We start from the raw sequence: 20,460 nt of genomic DNA, 5'->3' as shown, positions 1-20,460 counted from the left end.
CAGGCATATAGTAGTAGGTTTACTGTCTCCTACTGTAGAGGGCCAGGAGGTAAGACTCCATTCCAGGTTTTGAGTCTTACAGTAATTTGGTTCACCAAAACTCCCTTATTGAAGTAGCTTGTCAATATAATAAATTAATAATCTAGTGACTGAAGCAACACTTCTCTTTGAATTAAAAGCTAAACCTTTGAACTTATGACAGGAAAGAATGTCCACATTTGTATTTGGGAGAAAGATACCCATGAGCATTTGAGGTATATATATTTGTTTCTCTGATCAATAAACTTCAAAGAGTCCATAATCAGGACTTCTCCATCTGGCCCTGGTATGTTGTCACATCCTTCATCTCACTACAAGAGATGGACGCCAATATCCTACCCTGTTAAATGTTGCTTTTTCTCATCTAGGTTGTTTCTGAAGTGGAAAATGTAAAGATTTCACAGAAAAAAATAAAATTCTATCATTTCTGATTTCCCTTTTTATGTTTTGCTCATATCTGTAAGTAACCACTTGTACCTCTAGGCACACATGTTAATCTTCAAAACAGAAAATAAATTCTTTATTGCATTTAAACAACAAAATAGAAATGTTGAATTATTTTTCATCAATGCACTAAATACAAGCAGCAGCTGTCCATGTGGTAAGGGCTAGAAGTACAATTTTTTAAAATTACTTTTGCTTTTATTCTTTCATTCTATTGTTTCTTCAAGTTCTTCTTCTTCTTCTCCTTCTGTACTAGCAAAGCTCATGAAGACTTGCTCCAATGTAGTCTGACTGATGGTATAATCCTCCAAATTGTAGTCCGCTTTGATCTCCTCCAGCATACTAAACACCTTTGGGGCAGCAGACAGAGTTACTGTAAGGTCCTGATAGGGTAAGTGGAGGAGACCCAAAGATCCCAGTTCTTAAGTGTGTATTAGGACAAAGTAGTATATCTGTGATTGCATTAGTAGAAAAACAGGTGAAGCAGAAAAATAAGGGACAGAATTGGAGAAAGTATTTCTTTTTCTATTGTTCACTTATGATCTTATGTAAAACAACCGACTTTGAAAGGACAGGAATTCATACAGGTATTAAATCTCAGGATTCTTTGGCAATCAAGGCAGAATGAAAAATGCCCCAAAGGTTCTAGTTCTCTCCAAGTGCAGTTTTCTAGAAGAATACATTCCTCCAAGTCATGAAGCACAGAACTTTCCCATATTACATGAGACTTAAAAGAATGACACTTAAAGACGTGTCTTAAAAAGACATGAGATTTAAAGAATCTTTTTTTTTTTTTTTTGGGAGGGGAGGGATATCAAAACCTATAATTTGGTGTAGGAAACTCTCTGTAACCAAAACAATTATTCTGCCATTTGTAGTCATTGAGTATTGCCTAGGAAAGTTAAAGTAAAGAAATCCCAGAGATAAAGTCATGTTGGATATCAGAGAAGAAACTCTAAGAGAACTGAATGATTTCCATTCAGAAAAGTATTCTAAAGTTTCACATTACCTACCCACTATCAGGTTGTTTTTAAAATTTTTTTTTCTCCTATGACATTCAGAGAGTCCTGCATTTACCTTTGACCAGCTGAGATTCTCACTAGGAATGAGGTACCGGACCATTCTTTGGTGCTCTTGTACCAATTTGCTGCCTAAGAAAAAGCAAGAGGCTCCTTTAAGAGACAAAGTTGGGGGAAACATTTCTAGACAGGTTAATTTTTTTAATCCAGAGTAATTATGGTGGTTATCCAACTATTTATAATAAAGAAGAGAGAATATAAGTACAGCTTATTTTAAAGTTTTTTTTTTCTTTTGGAACTCATTGTATGATTTCTTTTTTTGCAGCACTAGTAAATTAATTCTAGTTTTATTTGACTCCTGAGGATATTCCTTCCATGAGATGAGGAGGATCCTTAATTTGAGATATAATTTTCAATTAGAGTGATAAGAAAATAGAAATCAGATGGCCCCATAATATCTGATATCAAAGATAATGATCTTCTTTTTCCTCCATTAGTCTTGAGTAAGTGAAAGAACACTTCATTCCACTATGTCCATTCCCTTTGACCAATTACAGTATTCAAGGATCCTAATACATATATCTGGAAATTAAAGTGGCATACAACACCTTGCTCTATCCAATTTCTATCCTGGAACTCCTGAAAAGTATGGAGCATCTCTAAAACATGTAATATATTGAAATTTTCCTATAAAAAAGGGAGAAGCTGGGAAGCCGTGTTTGGAGCTACTATATTACTACAATCAAAATTGCCACTACTTAAGACCCCAATCTGAATACAGATTTGGAAGGTTCTAATATTTTACTCCATATATATCTGAAAGTAAAGAATATCCTTTAATAATATCCTTTCAACATATAAATTTTAAGTATTTCTTCTTCTTAGAGTAGATGATTAGGTTTCCACAAAATTCACACTTAGAAATGCATTTACTACCACATGCTATCACATGAAGGATGTGAATTTGGTGGGATGAATGCTATGTATGAACCAAACAAAATTTTTAAAAAAACTTTAAAAAAAATTTTTTAAATTTTATTTATTTAAAATTAAATGAAAAATAAGAAGAAACCAAAAAAGAAAACGACAGAAGAAACAAAACAATTTTCACATTCCCAATAGAACATCAAGAAAAATTCAAAATACATAAATAAATTTCCTTTTCAAGAAAGCATATGTAATAATAGAAGATAATATTCATGATTGTCCATCTTTGCTTTCTTGTAGGTTATTTTGTTCTCTGTGGGGCACTTTTTACTTCATTCTTTTTTTTCCCTTTTCTCCCCCCACTCCCCCCAAGTAGTCTATATTAATACACACACACATACACATCTATATTCACATATACATATCCCAACATACCTAAACATTACACATGCGTATATATACATGTTTACACATATGTAGACATGCATCTAAAACAAATGGCTGACATATGATGTAGATTTCTCTCTTTGTTGAATCTTAAATTTGACTTTGAGATGGATGATTACTAGTCTTACTTTTTTTTTTTTTGCTGAGGCAATAGGGTCAATGTTGCTAGGATGTGTTACATGTCTGAGACCAGATTTGAACTCAGGCTTTCCTGACTTCAGGGCTGGTGCTTTATCTACTGCTCCACCTAGCTGCCTCCAGTTCTGCTTTTTTTTTATTATTTTCTAAGAAATCCTACTTGTGATTGCATTTATATATATATATATCTTATTTCCTATTCCTGCTAACTCTTCTATTTTTATTCTATTCCTTGACTTGCCTTGCTATTACTTAACCTCTCCCCACCTATGAATCCCTCTCTTGTCTTCTCCCTCCCCATTTATCCCATTCCCATTAGCATACATACCTTATCCTACTCCCATTAATCTAAACCCCTTTCTGTACCCTACTTTATTCCATGCCACCCTTTTCCTTCCTCTTTATTCCTTTCCCATTAATTTAGACACCTTGTCCCACTACCATTACTCTGCAATCCTACTCCCTCACCCTTATTTTTAGATTTTTGAGTATGCTATATACTTCATCGAAGGGGCAAACTGAAAAACACAAGATTATATAGACCCTAGTCAGAAGCAACCCCCTCCTCCCCACCTTTTCTCCTATTGTCTGGCAAAGTCCAGGCTTACGCACTAAACTCTGAAATCTATCCCAGAAACACAAAAAAAATAGTACTTAAATACTATTTAAGAGTTGGAGGAGGACAGGAGAGAAATGTTTATCTAAGATAATGGAACACTGGCAATTTTAAACTATTCAGCTTGTTATTGTAAAGTCTCAAGTCACAATTAGGGCATAGGTCAAGGCCACATTCTTATGAGATGTCTTCACTCAGTTTATCCTATTCAACAACTTTCAGATATTCTAATTATTCTTATATTTTTTGATCTATTATTTTTCTTATAAGATGTTTCACAGAAATTCTGTTCTACAATGAGATGAACCCAATCAGTTCCATTTGTTCAATAATGAAGAGAACCAGCTATACCCAGTGAAAGAACACTGGGAAATGAGTGTGAACAACAACATAGCATTTCCACTCCTTATGTTTTTGTTTGCCTGCATTTTTTATTTCCTTCACAGGTTATTTTTACCTTATTCCTAAGTCCAATTTTTCTTGTGCAGCAAAATAATTATATGGATATGTATACATATATTGTCTTTAGCATATACTTTAACATATTTAACATGTATGGGTCTACCTGCCATCTGGGGGAGGGGGAAGGAAGGCAAAAGTTGAAAAAGAAAGTTGCAAGGGTCAATGCTGAAAAATTACTCATGCATATATCTTGTAAATAAAAAGCTATAATTTAAAAAATTCCATTCTATTTTTTCATTCTTTATATTTTGTTTTGTTATTTCTTGGTCTCTTATTGCTTCATTGGCTTCTGCTTGCACAATTCTAATTTTCAAAGAATTATTTTCTTCTTTAAGATTCTATATTTCCTTTTCTAGTTGGTTAACTCTTTTGCATAATCGCATTTTTCTTGGATGGTTCTCTTTTTTTCTCCAGTTTTCCTCAATCTCACTTATTTGATTTTTGAAGTCTTTTTTGACTTCTATAAATTATTTTTGGGCAGATAACCATTTAATGTTACTCTTTAGGGTAGAGGAGGTTTTTTTTTAAAAAAAGTCATTGTCCCAATCTTGTTTATTCCTACAATAAGTTTCTATGGTTGAGTTCTTTCTTCTTCACCTGTTCATTTTTTTTAAAAACGAGAAGTATTACTATAATCACCTCTAATCCTGGAGGGGGGGATGGTGCCTCTAGCTTCCCTTCAGCTCTCTACTGTGACCTGGAACCCTAAACCAAAACCTGCACCTTTCTGCAAGTGCCCACAGCCAGCACCATCCCTGTCTTGCTGCTTTTGACTCACTGGATGCTGGTTCCTTCTCACCCAGAGTCCAGTCTCAGCAGCACAGCTGGGCCTGTTGTTCCTAATCAGCTTGAGGTTCCCTTGGTCTTCCTGAAGACTCCCCATCTGTCTGTGGACAGCCAGCTCCAGGGCTCCCTCCTTGTTGTTTCTGCAGAGCTAGCCTGGAGGTATTCACTTCTGTACTTCACGCTGGTTTAACACTGATCCTTGGGTCTTGCTTCTTCTTTCAGATCTTCTTGGGCTGTTCCAGAAAGACCCCTGTTCTGTCCCAAGTCTTTGTTTTTTACCAGTCTATGTTAGCCCTGAGGTACAAGTTTGTTCAATTTGTGGGGGGAAATCTAAGAAAACTTGAACTTTTCTGACCTACTCCACCATCTTCCCCAAAGCTTCCCCCAAAACTAAATCATTAGTCTGCACCTCCACTTTCCTCCTCTCCTCAGACAGTGGTGATATAGGGGATTATGTTTTTTCTTCCTGTATGAGTGAAATCACTAGCTCCTTTTAAAGTCCACTGATATTAAATGGTTAAATAAACAGGAGTTATGACTTCTGTGTTCCTAAAATGGGGCATTAGGGTTGGAAATACAGCCAATGGGTACTGATGGGAGAGAAGTGATAATCCCACAAATCCCTGAAGGTATCTAGAAATCTGAAGAGAGATGTGGCTTTCTTGGTCCTGAGAGAAGAGCCAGAATGCACCATGTTACATCATGATGAGATCTGATTTGTAATGTCAATCCCTGATCGCTTTTCCTCAGAAAATCAGTCATCTCAAGAGTCCCAATCCTTAATATCCCTATGTGCTTTGAGGTCTAAAGTAGGTGGAAACCATCTATTTCTCTTGCATCCATCCTTTTCTTATGATTCCTATTATCTTTCCCTTATTTAACAGCCTTAATTGAAAATGCAAGGAGTCCTCATTTATCCTTATTCTTTAAAACTTCTTGAAGACACAGCTTCCATAAAGAACTACAGGAAACCTTTTACATTTCTCCTATTTGTTAGAACTCTCTTTTATCAAATTATTTTATGCTGATTTATCTGAATAAATACTGCATTCCTAAGTACAAGGACTATATTTCCTTTGTCTTCATAACCTTAGCACTTAGCAAAATGCCTTTGATATAGTATGTACTTAATAAATGAATGGTTTTTTTGCTGTTGTTCTAAGGAGCATTTTCTAGACCCATTACATCTTTCCAGAGATGAAAAAATTAAAAATATAGATAGTAACAGAAGTAATGTTTCATTATGGTCTTATGGGTGAATAAAAACTTTCCATTTTATTCCCATTATTTTCTCTAATACTATCCAAACATTATTGACTTTATTAGGCCGAAATCTTTAGTGTGGACTCTACAATGACTTTTGTGTATCTTTCCTGAGTAACAATTCAGAGCCTATAATTAAACTAGAATATTCTATATATTTTCTCCAGATCTCTTTCCCTGGAATCCAACAAATTAAATCTAAGAATTATGTATCAAACAATTTTTATGTGAAGAGATATGTGCTGAGCACTGGGAATAAAAAGAGAAAACTGGAATATACTTTGCCTTCAAAGAGCTTACTGAAGAGATAACATATATAGATGCAGTTGATGTCAAAGTAATTTCAAGAATGAGAAAAGGATAAAAAACTTGAGGGATCAGGAAGGTCATAGGATCTGTGTTTATAAGGAATTTGGAAATTCTACTTGATGGAGGTTAGCAGATGAGGATCAGAGGGGGATGGCCAGTAATGAAATGTTGTGCACAAGGGAAATGAGCAAGAAAGACTGATGAGAAGGGAGACTATGGAAAGGGGAATAATATGAAACAAGACTATGTTATGCATAGCTTTAACTGCCAGGATAAAGATTGCATTTTATTCTTGAGGCAATAGGGAATTAAAGAAGATTTTGAGCAAGGGCACTGGTATTAAAATTAGAGGACCAAACTAGATGCTGTGTAGAACAAGCTGGATCTAAGATATGTCATTGAGGTGGGAATGACAAAGAATTACAACTGAAAGGATATAAGGCATAAGAAAGACTGAAAGAGGCATGAAATTGAGCTTGTGAAACTGAGAGAGATTAGAAATAACACTATGTTGGCAACAAAAGGAGGAGATTTTTAGAGAAATACGATAAATTTTATTTGGAACATATGAAATATGAGATGGGCTTTGAGACATTGAGGGGCAATTATGCTGTATAAAAATCATGTGTGCATCAAACAGATTTGTAAAATCTTTGAATCCTGAGTTAAATCTGGAAGATTATCTACTCCAAACTCCTACTTTAAAGACAAGGAAAAAAAGAAGTAGAGTAAAGGGATCATTCTAACGGAATCTCCTAACCTTCTCCTTTAAAATAATGTGTCAAATCAAATTCTAATATAGTACAACCAAAAATGATCATGGTGAGAGATTTTTTCCAGTTTAGAACAACATAGGAGATCAGAAGGAGAAGTCTGTGGCATTGGATGGTGATGGAGCACAGCACGGCAACAACACCATCTTGCATGGGAGGCAGTAGAAGTACTGGGAGACAGTAAGGGATTTGGACATCTCATCTGAAAGAGAAATCTGGGATCCCTCCTGTTAGCACTAAACACAGGAAAAGGCACCATTTTTAACTTCCTTGTCTATCACCTAATTCTGATTTGCAGTTCCAAGGAGGACCAGTATTATATGGTGACATGTGAGTAAGGACCAGAGTTCAGACCAGAAGAGCAGTGACCAAGCTTCTCTCTGGTTCATAGCATCTTGGAAACAGCCCAAACTTGATATAACACCAGAACTAGCTATTAAAGGAACTGGGCAAAAAAAGCTTGAAGATTGAAACAGTGCCCCAGGTGAGCAGAGCTCAATTTTAACATAAAGTTCAAAGTTAAAAAATAGATTGGAAACCTGAGCAAAGAACAACAACAAAAACAAACAAACAAAAAACCTGATAATAAAAATCTAGATGGTGATGGGGGAGAACAAGACACAAATACATAAGTAGACAATGAAATCAAAATAGCTACAGGCAAAATCTAAAAGAAAAAAAATGTGAATTGGACAAAAGCCCCCCCCCCCCCAGCCAAATTTCTAGAATTTAAAGAAGGGGAATTTTAAAAAGAGCAAAAAATATTTTAAAAATTAAAAGAAGTAACAATGAAGAAATGGGAAAAGAAATGAGATTAATGCAAGAAAATTATGAAAAAAATTAACAGGTTATTCCAAAATATTGAAGAAAATAACTTAAAAAGAGAGAGAGAGAATTGTCCATATTGTAAAAGATGTACAAAACCTCAATAAAGAAAATAACTCCTTAAAAATCAGAACCTGGCAAATAGAGGTTAATGAATCTATGAGATATCAAGGAATAGTAAAATAAAGTAAAAAAAATATATAAAAACAAAAATTCATTGGAAAAACAATTGAACTGGAAAAAAAAGATAAAGGAGAGATAATTTAAGAATTATTGGACTATCAGAAAGCTATGATCAAAAAAGAGGCCAGACATCATATTTCATGATTTTTTTTTTGCAAAGCAATTGAGATTAAGTGAATTGTCCAGGGTCACACAGGTGTCTGAAATCAAATTTTAACAGGTCCTCCTGACTCCAGGGCCAGTGTTCTTTTCATTGTGCCATCTATTTGCCCCTCAAGAAATTTTAAAGAAAAACTATTCTGATATCTTAGTGAGATAAAATGAAAATGAGAGCAACATGGAAATCAAAAGAATCCAAAATTTACTAGCTAGGATTTCAAAACGAAGATTCCCAGGAATATTTTAGCCTAGTTTCAGAATTCCCAGATCAAGGAAAAAAGATTTCAGTCATCCAGAAAGAAACTATTCAAATATCATGGAATCACAATTAGGATCACCATTTTAAAAGAGCAGAGGGCTTATAATATAATATTCCATAAGACAAAGGAGTTAGGATTGCAACCAAAAATAATACTCAGCAAAACCAAGTATCATCCTTCAGAGGAAAAAAAATTGTACACTTAATGAAATAGAAGACTTCCTTACATTTCTAGTGAAAAGACCAGAGCTAAATACAAAATTTGATATTCGACACTAGACTGAAAGGGGCATAAAAAGGTAAACATGAATGAGAAGAAGTACAATTTAACATTGTTAAACTATTTACATTACTATATAGGAAGATGACACATACAATACCTAAGAACTTTATGATCATTAGAGTAGTTTGAAGGAGTTTACTTAGAGAGCATGGATGAAAATCTGTTATGTTGGGATAATCTCAAAAGACAAATGGAAGGCTAAGAAAGAGAGATGCACTTGGAGAAGGGGAAAGGAAGGGAAAAAGGGAAAGGAGGAAAGGGAAAAGAAGGAAAGAGAGGGGAGAGGAAGAGAAGAGAAGAGGAGAAAGAGAAGAAAATGTGATGGGTAAAAATACACATTTATCAGACATAACTACATATGAATGCGATGAACTCACCCATAAAATGGAAGTGAATAGAATAGATTAAAACCCAGAATCCAATAATATTTTCTTATAAAAAACACACTAGAACCAAAAAACACAGTGAAAATAAGGGGCTAAAGCAGAATTTATTATATTATACTTCAGCCAAAGTAAAAAAGGCAGGAATAGCAATCTTTATCTCAGACAAGGCAAAAGTAAAAACAGACCTAAATAAAAGAAATAATCAATGAAACTGCTTTGCTAAATAGTACCATAGTCAATGAAATGATATCAGTACTAAATATATATGCAACAAATAGCATAACATATAAATTCTTAAAGGAAAAGTTACAAGAAGAAAAAGCAGCAAAACTATACTAGTTCAGGACTTTAATTTACCCTTTTCAGAACTAGATCACTCTATAAAATAAGTAAAAAAGAAATTAAGAAGATAAATATAATTTTAATGTATATATATATGTGTGTGTATATATATAGTATAAATAGTATGCCTCTATAGAAAAATAAATAGGAATATAAAGATATAACTTTTTCTCAGTTGTAGGTGGTATTTACACAAAAACCTGACCATATATTAGTATATAAAATCTTTCAAACAAAAAAAAAAATGTTTGTGGCAGCCCTTTTTGTAGTGGCTAGAAACTGGAAAATGAATGGATGTCCATCAATTGGGGAATGGTTGGGTAAATTATGGTATATGAAGGTTATGGTATGGAATATTATTGTTCTGTAAGAAATGACCAACAGGAGGAATACAGAGAGGCTTGGAGAGACTTACATGAACTGATGCTGAGTGAAACAAGCAGAACTAAGGGATTATTCAACAATGATACTGTATGAGGATGTATTCTGATGGAAGTAGATAGCTTAAACATAGAGAAGAGCTAATCCAATTCCAGTTGATCAATGATGGACAGAATCAGCTACACCCAGAAAAGGAACACTGGGAAATGAGTGTAAATTGTGAGCATTTTTTGTTTGTTTGTTTTTCTTCCCAGATTATTTTTACCTTCCTAATACAATTCTTCCTTTTCAACAACAACAACAAAATTCGGTTCTGCACATATATATTGTACCTAGGATATACTATAAGATATTTAATATGTATGGGAATGCCTGCCATCTAGGGGAGGGGATGGAGGGAAGGAGGGGAAAAAGTCGGAACAGAAGGGAGTACAAAGTATAATGTTGTAAAAAAAAAAAACTTACCTATGCATATGTACTGTCAAAAAAATGTTATAATTATAAAATTAATAAAAAAAGAAAATATTTTACAAAATAAATAACAATAAAAAAAGTAATGAATGAAACTTACAAAGAAAAAAAATCTTACAAACAAATGTAGAAAAGCAAAAATATCAAAGGCATTCTTTTCAGATCATAAAGCAAAAAGATTATATTCAGTAAAGGGCCTTGGGAACATAGATTAAATATTAAATGGGAACTAATCTAATCCTAAATAATGAATGGGTCAAAAAACAAATCATAGAAATAACATGTAATTTCATTAAAGATCATGACAAGAATGAGATAATATATCAAAATCTGTGGGATATTGGGATGTTGGGGGAAGCCAATGCAGTACTTAAGGGAAATTTTATATCTCTAAAGATCATACACCATGAGTGGGTGTGATTTATATCAGGAATACTGACCTGGTTCAACATTAGGAAAACTATTAGAGAAATAAACTATAGTAATAACAAAAACAAAAATTATATCAATAAATGCAGAAAATGTTTTTGGCAAAATACAATACCCATTCCTATTTAAACCATGAGAAAACAGGAATAAATGGAACTTTTCTTAAAATGATTGTTGTTGAATTATGTCTGACTCTGGGTGACCCCATCTGGGTTCTTCTTGGCAAAGACACTGGAAGGGTTTGACATTTCCTTCTCCAGGTTTGTCATCACTTTCCTTCTCTCATTTTATAGATGAAGAAGCTGAGACAGATAGGGTTAAGTGACTTGCCCACGGTCACTCAGCTAGTAAATATCTTAGGTCAGATATGAACTCAGGAAGAAAAGTATTCTTGACTTCAGAACTGGGATTCTATTTACTGAGCCACTTAACTGCACCCCCCAAATAATCATTAGTATCTAACTATAACCAAGAGCAAGCATTATTTGTAATAGGGATAGAATAGCAGTCCGCCCAATAAGATCGGTAGTGAAGCAAGAATGTCAATTATCACCATTATTATCTAATATGTTATACTAGAAATGCTTGCATTTTATATACCAGATGGATCTGTTCTAGTCTGACCACTAGATGATGAATTTTAATATCCACAAAACTCCATAAAACATCTATTAAGGCATCTGAAAGCAGTCATTTGCAGTACTATATTAAGCCCCCTTGCAATTGACAGATTGCAATTAATAGATCCTTTAGATATTAAAGTAACATCATTCCTTACTCAAATCCCCTGGGAACTCTCTCATTCTACCAATTTTATATTTATTATTTCACAAATAAGGGCAAATCACCCTATGGCAACCTCAATTTCTCTGCTTGAAAATGAGAATTGTTATGAGGATTTTATCCGATACGATGTGTAATGTATTTTGAAAACTTTAAAGAACTATATTAAAACTAGCAATTATTATAGACAGGTAAGTGCCCCAGTAGATAGAATACAAAGTCTGGGCAGGAAGATCTGAGTTCGAAACCAGACTTAGAATTTTAGTTCCTGACTGAGTCCTAACAAGTATTAGTGTCTTCCTCAGTTTTCTTCAACTGATGTGGATAATAATAGAACTATCTCACAATAGATTATTGTGAGGATTAAATAAGATGATATATACAATAGCTCTATAAACTTTAAAATACTATATAAATAGTAGCTATTATGGTTATTATAAATAATTTTATATTAAAAGATGTATTTTTCTCTAAAAAAATGTTATTTATCCCTACCCATGACAAAAACAGACCACCTAATACCATGTTCACATGTTTTTCAAAATAGTATTTTATTATTTTTTTAAACAATTTTAACATTCATTTTTAAAAATTGAGTCCCAAATTTTCTCCTTCCCTCTCTCCTTTATCCTCTCCCCAAATAAATAAGCAATTTGATTAGGTATATATATGTACATATGTATGTACATACATGTATACATATATATAATCATATGACTAAAAAAAATAATTAGCTATCTGATTTGCTTTAGTATTTAAAAGAAGAGAAAAAATGTCAAGTAATTCTTCTTCTCAACCTGAATAATAAAGATAATGTTCCATTGTACCTCATGAAAGGGGCATTATCACTGATACTCTGGATCTGAGATCAGAAGACTTTTTGTTCAGATACAATCTATCTCTGCTTTTGAAGCTGGCCTTCCTTCCAACCCCCCCAAATTTCAAGTTACTTGTCCTCATCAAGCCATAGTTCCCTCATTTATTATATGTGGAGCTTGGATAAATCTTTAGGACTCTTCAACTCTAAACCTATGATCCTATGAGCTTAGGGCACTTTAAAATAGCTAAGATAAGGTATATAGTCAGGCTGCTAATTACTAGTTAACTGGTTAACTTTTTCTTTGCTTCTCTAACACAGAGATATAGAGCTTAAAGAAGACAGTGGGACAGCTAGGTGGCGCAGTGCTAGTACACCAGCCATGAAGTCAGGAGGACCTGAGTTCAAATCTGGTCTCAGACACTTAACACTTCCTAGCTGTGTGACCCTGGGCAAGTCACTTAATCCCAATTGCCTCAGGGGAAAAAAAGACAGTTCAGAAAAAAGAAGTGACAGTTGGAGGAAACTGGAATGTTACCAACAATTTCACTTTCTACAGAGGTTTTTCATTCCCTAGCAAAGGAGTATAATAGCTTCCTAGACTCACAATTTTGGACAGATCGGCTATTCCTCACTGCTTTGTATTGTCAGGATGGCCATATATGAGCTAGCTATGTATGACTATGTATGTTACCATATGCACTAAGATTTGTGATGGGAAAATATTGAGAAATTATCTATATAAGTAGTCATCCACTTTGTGTTGTGTTCTATATCTGTTGGTTCTTTATCTGTTTTGAATGCACTGCTGAGAAAGCAGGGGCTTAGCATTCGTGTGGCAGATGCTAGCCAAAATCTTCACCTTTGGCCATACTTATTTAAATTATGTTTAAGGGACAATTATTTTCAAGAATTCAATTTTAGTCAAATTTCCAAAGATAAGGAAGGCAACACTACAATTGGTTAGAGATATACCTAATGTGAACTAGTGGCAGGCCATGTATCCCATCTTCTTTTTAAGGACATTTATGATTAAGCAATTTCATGTACCTCAAGAGTTTCATGGAGAAAGTTAGTGTGTAAGCTTTAGTACCTGGGAAGATCACTTTGACGTATTCCTTGAAATATTCCAGGTCAGTATCTTTACTGTCCTTCTTCATCTTGGCCACTAGGGTATAACCCTTGCTGAACTTGTTCTTGAGGTACTGAGGACTGCCGAGGCACTGGAGCTTCCCTTTCGCCATGATGGCTAGTTTAGTGCATAGCACCTCACATTCCTCTATGCTGAGGAGACAAAAAAATCAAGGCCAGATCCCCATCCCATGGGAAGTCTGGGGCCAGAGATAGGCAGGGTTATTTGTGTTCTGTCTTGGGAGAGACCAGTTGTGGTACTGCAGTTACCCAAGGCCAGGAGCATGACTGGGCAACAGATGCTCTGCAAGAAAAGGAAGGGCATGGGAACTTTTCCCCAGATTCCCTCTGTTCTAAGTTCTACGGACTATTGCCCAGGGACAGCCCCAGGGTTGTATTCCCTCAGCCAGAATTATAAAGTTCTTTCTCCACAAAGGTTATCAGCCCCCATTTCTGGCCCTAATCAAGTCCCCATAGTTCCCATTGTAGCTCCCGGTAGCCCCTGAACAAGGGGCTGGTTGATACCTATGAGAACTTAGGACAATGGCCTTCCCAGATTCACGGATGTCCGTTATCAAGTCCCAGAGTTGATGTCGGGCTACAGGATCCATGCCAGTGCTTGGTTCATCCAGAAAGATGATTGGTGGAAATCCAAGGAAGGCAATAGCATTATTCATTTTCTGCTTAGTGCCACCACTGCAGGAGGAAGAAAGCAAAAAGGGCAGGGAAGAGGAAAGAGAAGAGATTGTAAATATCAGTGATTCACAGGGAATCCTTTCCAAAATCCCGAGGGACACAGCAACAATTTACAATGTGAATCTAACAAAAGCAGCAAACTCAAATTTACTCCTTTGCTTTGCCAGTGTCTTGATTTGAAATGTTAAGAAGTGAGCCCTGTTTTGTTCTCCACCCTGAAAAAACCGTCTTTAACATTGTCTGTACAGCCTGGCTAGGTAGACTTTTAGGTACTGTGCTAAGTACAGAGCAGGAGCAGAGCATAGTTTCTGGCCTTCCTCAGGAGCTCCCACAGGCTCCAATCTTACAGCAGCTACTAATATGCTATGGAGGCCCAACAGTGGTCACAGTTACAATTGTTCTTTTAAGAAACTTCATCTCAGTACAGCCAAAGCTGTCAGTGGCTTTAGGTCAATGTGACCATTATTGAGGAAGGGGGAATGAAAGGAGATCACTATAATTGACTTTCTTATAATTGCTCAAATATTGAATGATCTTGGGATATGGCTATTACTAGAAACATTTACCATTATTACAGAGAAGAAGCAAAGGCAGGGACAGCAGAAAACAAAGCTAAGTTAGAGGTTATAAAAGACTATGGAAAAAATGCTCTGCTTAAAAGGCCAGCTCCAAAGAAGGGAGGCAGCCTTGGCTTTAGTTCCAATTCAATAATCCCAGAATTCAATCCTAAATGTGAATCTCCTGGAAGTCCATGAGCAGGCTTTTCCTTTAGATTTATGAATCTGCTCTTGTCCAAGTGTCCCCAGCCAGCACCACAGTAGAAACTCGAATGACCCCTCCTTCCTGAATCCTAGCTCCTTTTATCCTCCCAGAGAATGGGCTTGTGGGTACTCCATGAGCTTGTGGGAGCTCCTTAAGGGGCCAATGAGTGAACTCCTTAAAGGTGTGAATTCTGAGCTAGAGAATTGTTAAGTACGGACTTACCACTTAGTAAGGAACCTAACATTTAATAAGGAAATTTTATAAAGAAATACTGCTTTATATTCTTCTTCTAAATCTTCCATAAGATTTAGCAAGTGATTTTATATTCTAAACCAGGATTACCTTTGGCTGTTCTGTTTACAATCAGTTGTTAAACTGATAAAGAACTCAACTATTTGTTGTTTAAAACAGTTACTGTGACAATTGCTTGATACTAGCTAAACTTCTAAAAGAAACGACAATAATTAATGTTAACATTGGTTATTTAATTATTTTGTTTTGATTTGTCTAGCAATAGCTTGCTTAAAAGTAGGTCACACTGAAATTTGGCAAATTAAAATGAGATATTAGTGTGCTGAAAAACTCAGAAGAATCCATAATCTTGGATGTGGATATTCCCCTCATTAATGTAGATCATAGATGCCCATCTTGTATGTTTTGTTCATTTTAAATGCCTAATATGCTAGAGGCCTTCATCCATTTCTCTTGACATTGTGAGGTGTTAATTAGTTCAGGCAATCTTTTCTGATCATTCATTTCTTTGATAACATCTTTCATTCAATTCATTCTTTATTGATTCTTTGTATTGTAACCTACTCATTACTTCCTTGGGGCTATAAATTTTAAAATGTGGTTTATAAACAGGGATTATTTGTGAACCATTAGGAAAATATGAAAGTATTCACTTCTGGGTAACTATATGTATATAGTTACCCAGAAGTGAATTGGCTAAAGAAAAATGTTTGAAGGATAATTTATTAAGGTCAAATATACACAAATAGAGGTATCATCTCCTTCCTATGAGATTGGTTAATGTGACAGAAAAAGAAAATGACAAATGTTGGAAAAGATGTGGGAAAACTGATCCAATCTTTCTAGAGAGTAATTTGGAAGTATGTCCAAAGGACTATAAAATGGTGCAATATCACAAACAGATCTGTATTATAAAAAAGGGAAAAGGACCCACATATACAAGAATATTTATAGCAGCTCTTTTTATGATGGCAAAGAATTGGAAATTGAGAGAATGGCCATCAATTAGGGAATGGGTGAACAAGTTGTGGTATATAAATGTTATAGAACTACTAGTTTATATTTATATACTACATCCATATTAGCTATAAGAAATGATGAGCAAATTTGATTTCAGAAAAACCTGGAAAAACTTTCATGAACTGGTACTGAGTGAAGTGAGCAATACCAGGAGAACATTGTATGCAGTAACAGCAACATTGTATGAGAGACTTAGCTCTTCTTAACAGTACAATAATCAAGATAATTCCAAAAGTCTCATAATGTAAACTGCTATCCACATCCAAAGAAAGAACAATGGTGTCAGAATGCAAATTAAACATACTCTTTTCACTTTTTTCTTCTTCCTCATGGTCTTTTCCTTTTGTTCTGATTCAACTTTCACATCATGACTAATGTGGACATATGTTTAATATAATTGTACATGTATAACATATATCAGACAGCTTGGTGTCTTGGGGAGGGGAAAGGGAAAGGAAGAAAAGATAAAAAATAAAGGAACTCAAAAATCTTTTAAAAAGAATGTTGAAAACTACTTTTATATATAATTGGAAAAAATAAAATACTATTAAGTGGGGAAAAAAAGTTACTGATCTGATAAGTAAAGAAAATGTCTTGAATCAGTATTGAAATACCATTGGAAGGAGATCCATATTACCATGATACCAAGATGATAAAAAAAAAGAGATTAAGACAAAATTTTTGAAAAGATATATAAATTCATCTTAGTTTCTTAAAGATCCAGAGAAACAGAAATATATATATATACATATACATATATATATGTATATACATATATATATATATATGTATATATATATATATATGTATATGTATATATATATATATACATATATATATATATATATTTTTTTTTTTTTTTGCTAAGTTAATTGGGGTTAAGTGACTTGCCCAAGGTCACAACAGCTGGAAGGTTTTAAGTGTCTGAGGTCACATTTGAACTCAGGTCCTCCTGATTTCAGGGCTGGTGGTCTACCTACCGAACCACCTAGCTGCCCCAGAAATTTCTAATTTTTTCAACTGAAACTCCAGTTGAAGCTGTGAACTTTTTGTAATGTCTTTGTAGTAATGTTCCCTGAACTGGCTATTCAATCAATCTTTCAGTCAATTATCCAACAAACATTTTAAGCACTTATGTCTCATGTTCTGTGCTAAACATGGGGGATATAAAGAAAAAATATAAATAGCTTACACTTTAATTGGAGAGACAACATATACAAATTTGACTATATACAATAAATACACAAGCATGTATATATATATATATGTTAATCTTAAAGGAGATTAATTTGTAGCTGAGGGAACTGGGAAAATCCTTTCATAGAAAGTGGTACTTAAACTGAATCTTGAAACTAAGGATTTTAAAAGGTGGAGGTGAAGAGATAGAGCAAAAATCTGGATATGGGAGGAAGAGCATAATATACATGGAATAAAATGTAGGCTCATATGGCTGTAGAGGAAATAAAGGGGAGTCTTGTATAAGAAGACTGGAAGGAGCTATAAAAGCTAGACAGAGGAATTTATATTTAATCCTAGAAGTAATAAGAAATTAGAATTTATTGAATTTAAGGACAACACAATCTAATCTTTGTTGTAAAAAACTCACTTTGATAGCTGTCTATTCTAATTATTCTCACCATGAACTTTGCAAGAATGTGCAAACGAAACTTTGTTCCTGAAACCTTTTGGGAATCAGAGTCCTGAGTCCTAAACTGTCATCTCATATTGGCATTTCAAGTCAAATCAATAAACTTATACTAAACATCTACCATGTGCCAGGCCCCATGCTAGATAATGGAGATAAAAAGGCAAAACTTGACCTTGCTCTCAAGGAGCTTACTGTCTAATGGAGAGAGACAGCTAGCTGCAAACAAGTTACATATAGAATAAATTGGAGATAATCTTTTTTTTCTTAAGGAATTCTTTTCTTCGGGGCAGCTAGGTGGCTCAGTGGATAGAGCACCAGCCTTGAAGTCAGGAGGACCTGAGTTCAAATATGGTCTCTGACACTTAAGAGATCCTACTTGTGTGACCCTGGGCAAGTTACTTAACCTCAATTGCCTCAGGAAAAAAAAAAAAGGAATTCTTTTCTTCAATTTTTATTTCCTTTTCCAAACTTTCCTGCAAAGCACTCATTTCTTTTCCTCATTTTCCTTCTATCTCTCTTTTAAGATCCTTTTTGAACTCTACCAAGAGAGCGTTTTGAGCTTCAGACCAGTTCATCTCTCTCTTTGAGGCTTCCCCTAAAGGTGTTTTCCTTTGATGTCCCCCTTTTTTTGAGGGGGTCTCTATGGTGAGTTCTTTTTACTTTTTTGCTCATTTTTAAAGGTTGAGCTCTGCTCCTAGGGCTCAGGGGAGATTGTCCCGATCTTTCTCTGAAGGGAGACAAGGGCTTCTTACTGCCTTAGTTGGGGCTAGGGGTGGGTCTGGCCAAGGCTTGCCTGTCATGTTGGGTTTCAGGGGCTCACTCTTTGCCTTCTGTAGTTGTGTTGAAGACCTCACAGCTGATCTGCTGATCCTCTGGCCTTTTGAACCACAACAAGGGTGGCCAGTGCTGCTGTATTTTGGCTAAGAGCCTCCCACTAGATTCCCCATATGTGGACTCTCTGCCCTGGGCCTTCCTGTGCTGTACCTGTATTGGGCCATGATCCCCCTGACCAATTAAGATAGACCTTTCCTGAAGTCTTTCCAAGATATCATACGCTGGACAATTATTACATTCTGAATGTTTGTAGATTTTGTCACTCCAAAATCCATTCAGAGACTTAAACTGGTGTTGATTCTGAGGAAAACCAGGAAGAGCTCAGGCAAAGTCCTGTCTACTTTTTACCATCTTGGCAGCTCTTAGAGGGAAGATCCTAGCATTTAGGTGAAGCAAGAAGAACTTCTTGCAGAAAATGGGATTTTAGCTGGGACCTGAAGGGAGTCAGAGAGACAGAAGGTAGATGAGGAGGAGGTCATTAAGGCAAGAAGGACAACCAGTAAAAATGCTTGGAATTGGGAAATACTGTGTCACGTGTGAAAAACAGCAGGGAGATGTGTCATTGGCTTGCAGAGTACTCGGAGTAGAAGTTGGGGGATGAGGGATAAGGTCCCTGATATGATTTTTTAACTAATCTCCAACATCTTTGTATATCCTTCAATAGTCATCATCCAGGGGAAGCATACCCTTGTGGATTACAAGGCCAAGGTGATTATACATCAAATTACTTGATGAAAATCCTTCAGATGAGAATTATTTTTCTTCAAAGGGGAAATTTCGTGGAAAAGAGTCCCTGGAAAAAAAATCTCACCTATAGGTGCTTATGAGCTTGTCTGAATGCCTCTCTATTAGCAGTGTCCAAAGAATTTGCTCCACATACTGTTGGATATAAAGCTCAGGGATTCCTCGGAGCCGAGCAAACATCATTAATATCTCCCTCCCCGTCATATAGTCCAGGAGAGCATTATATTGTGGACAGTAGCCAATTATCTTTCTCACCTGAAATGAAAGAATAGTCCCAGGCAGTAAATACAAGATGAAGGTTTGGTTTAAGTGAGAAAACTGCATTGTTTATGTTAAAATATACATAAAGTTAATGATGGAAAATATCAATTTCTCAAGTCTTTTCTTACTTGAGCTACTTTCCCATTGTGCCCCCACTAGCCCTATACTTTGCTACCAAGGTTATGTTTTCAAGTTCAGATGGAGCCTGTTGAAATGATTTGGGAGTGTAGGTATTCCCAGTGGGACACAATTCAGCTCAGTAAATGATTAATAAGTACCTTCTATGGGCAGAGAAATATTCTAGGAAATACATGTTTAAAAAAAATCATAACTTTATTCCTTATTGTCAAGGAACTTGCAGTCTTCTAGGAAGGGGGAAAAATGAAACTTAAGTAATTTCATAGAATACGTTACAAATAAAAGATCAGTAAGAGATGGCTACAGCAGTGGAAAGAGAAAAAAGGATATTTATTCCTCTTAAAAATATAATATTGATTATGAAGTCATATGAAGTCATGTGAAACATTTCTATACTGGCCAGATTGTAGGTAGGGGTAGAGGTAGAGAAAGC

General features: G+C 35.2%; 1 protein-coding gene across 1 annotated transcript in view; it reads right to left on the bottom strand.

The window, feature by feature from the left end:
- Nucleotides 1-328: 328 nt before the first annotated feature.
- Nucleotides 329-20,460, bottom strand: part of LOC141550392 (phospholipid-transporting ATPase ABCA3-like) — a 234,350-nt gene continuing 214,218 nt past the window's right edge. The window contains 5 exon segments of the mRNA XM_074280992.1: nt 329-833; nt 1,561-1,634; nt 13,635-13,825; nt 14,198-14,368; nt 19,696-19,883. Of these exon segments, the coding sequence (XP_074137093.1) occupies nt 690-833; nt 1,561-1,634; nt 13,635-13,825; nt 14,198-14,368; nt 19,696-19,883 (768 nt within the window). The 3' untranslated portion in view covers nt 329-689.

This window comes from Sminthopsis crassicaudata, chromosome 1 (genome assembly GCF_048593235.1).
Source record: "Sminthopsis crassicaudata isolate SCR6 chromosome 1, ASM4859323v1, whole genome shotgun sequence".
NCBI classification, from domain to species: domain Eukaryota; kingdom Metazoa; phylum Chordata; class Mammalia; order Dasyuromorphia; family Dasyuridae; genus Sminthopsis; species Sminthopsis crassicaudata.
Note: the sequence above shows the minus strand (reverse complement) of the source record. Positions and strands in the feature narration are given on the sequence as shown.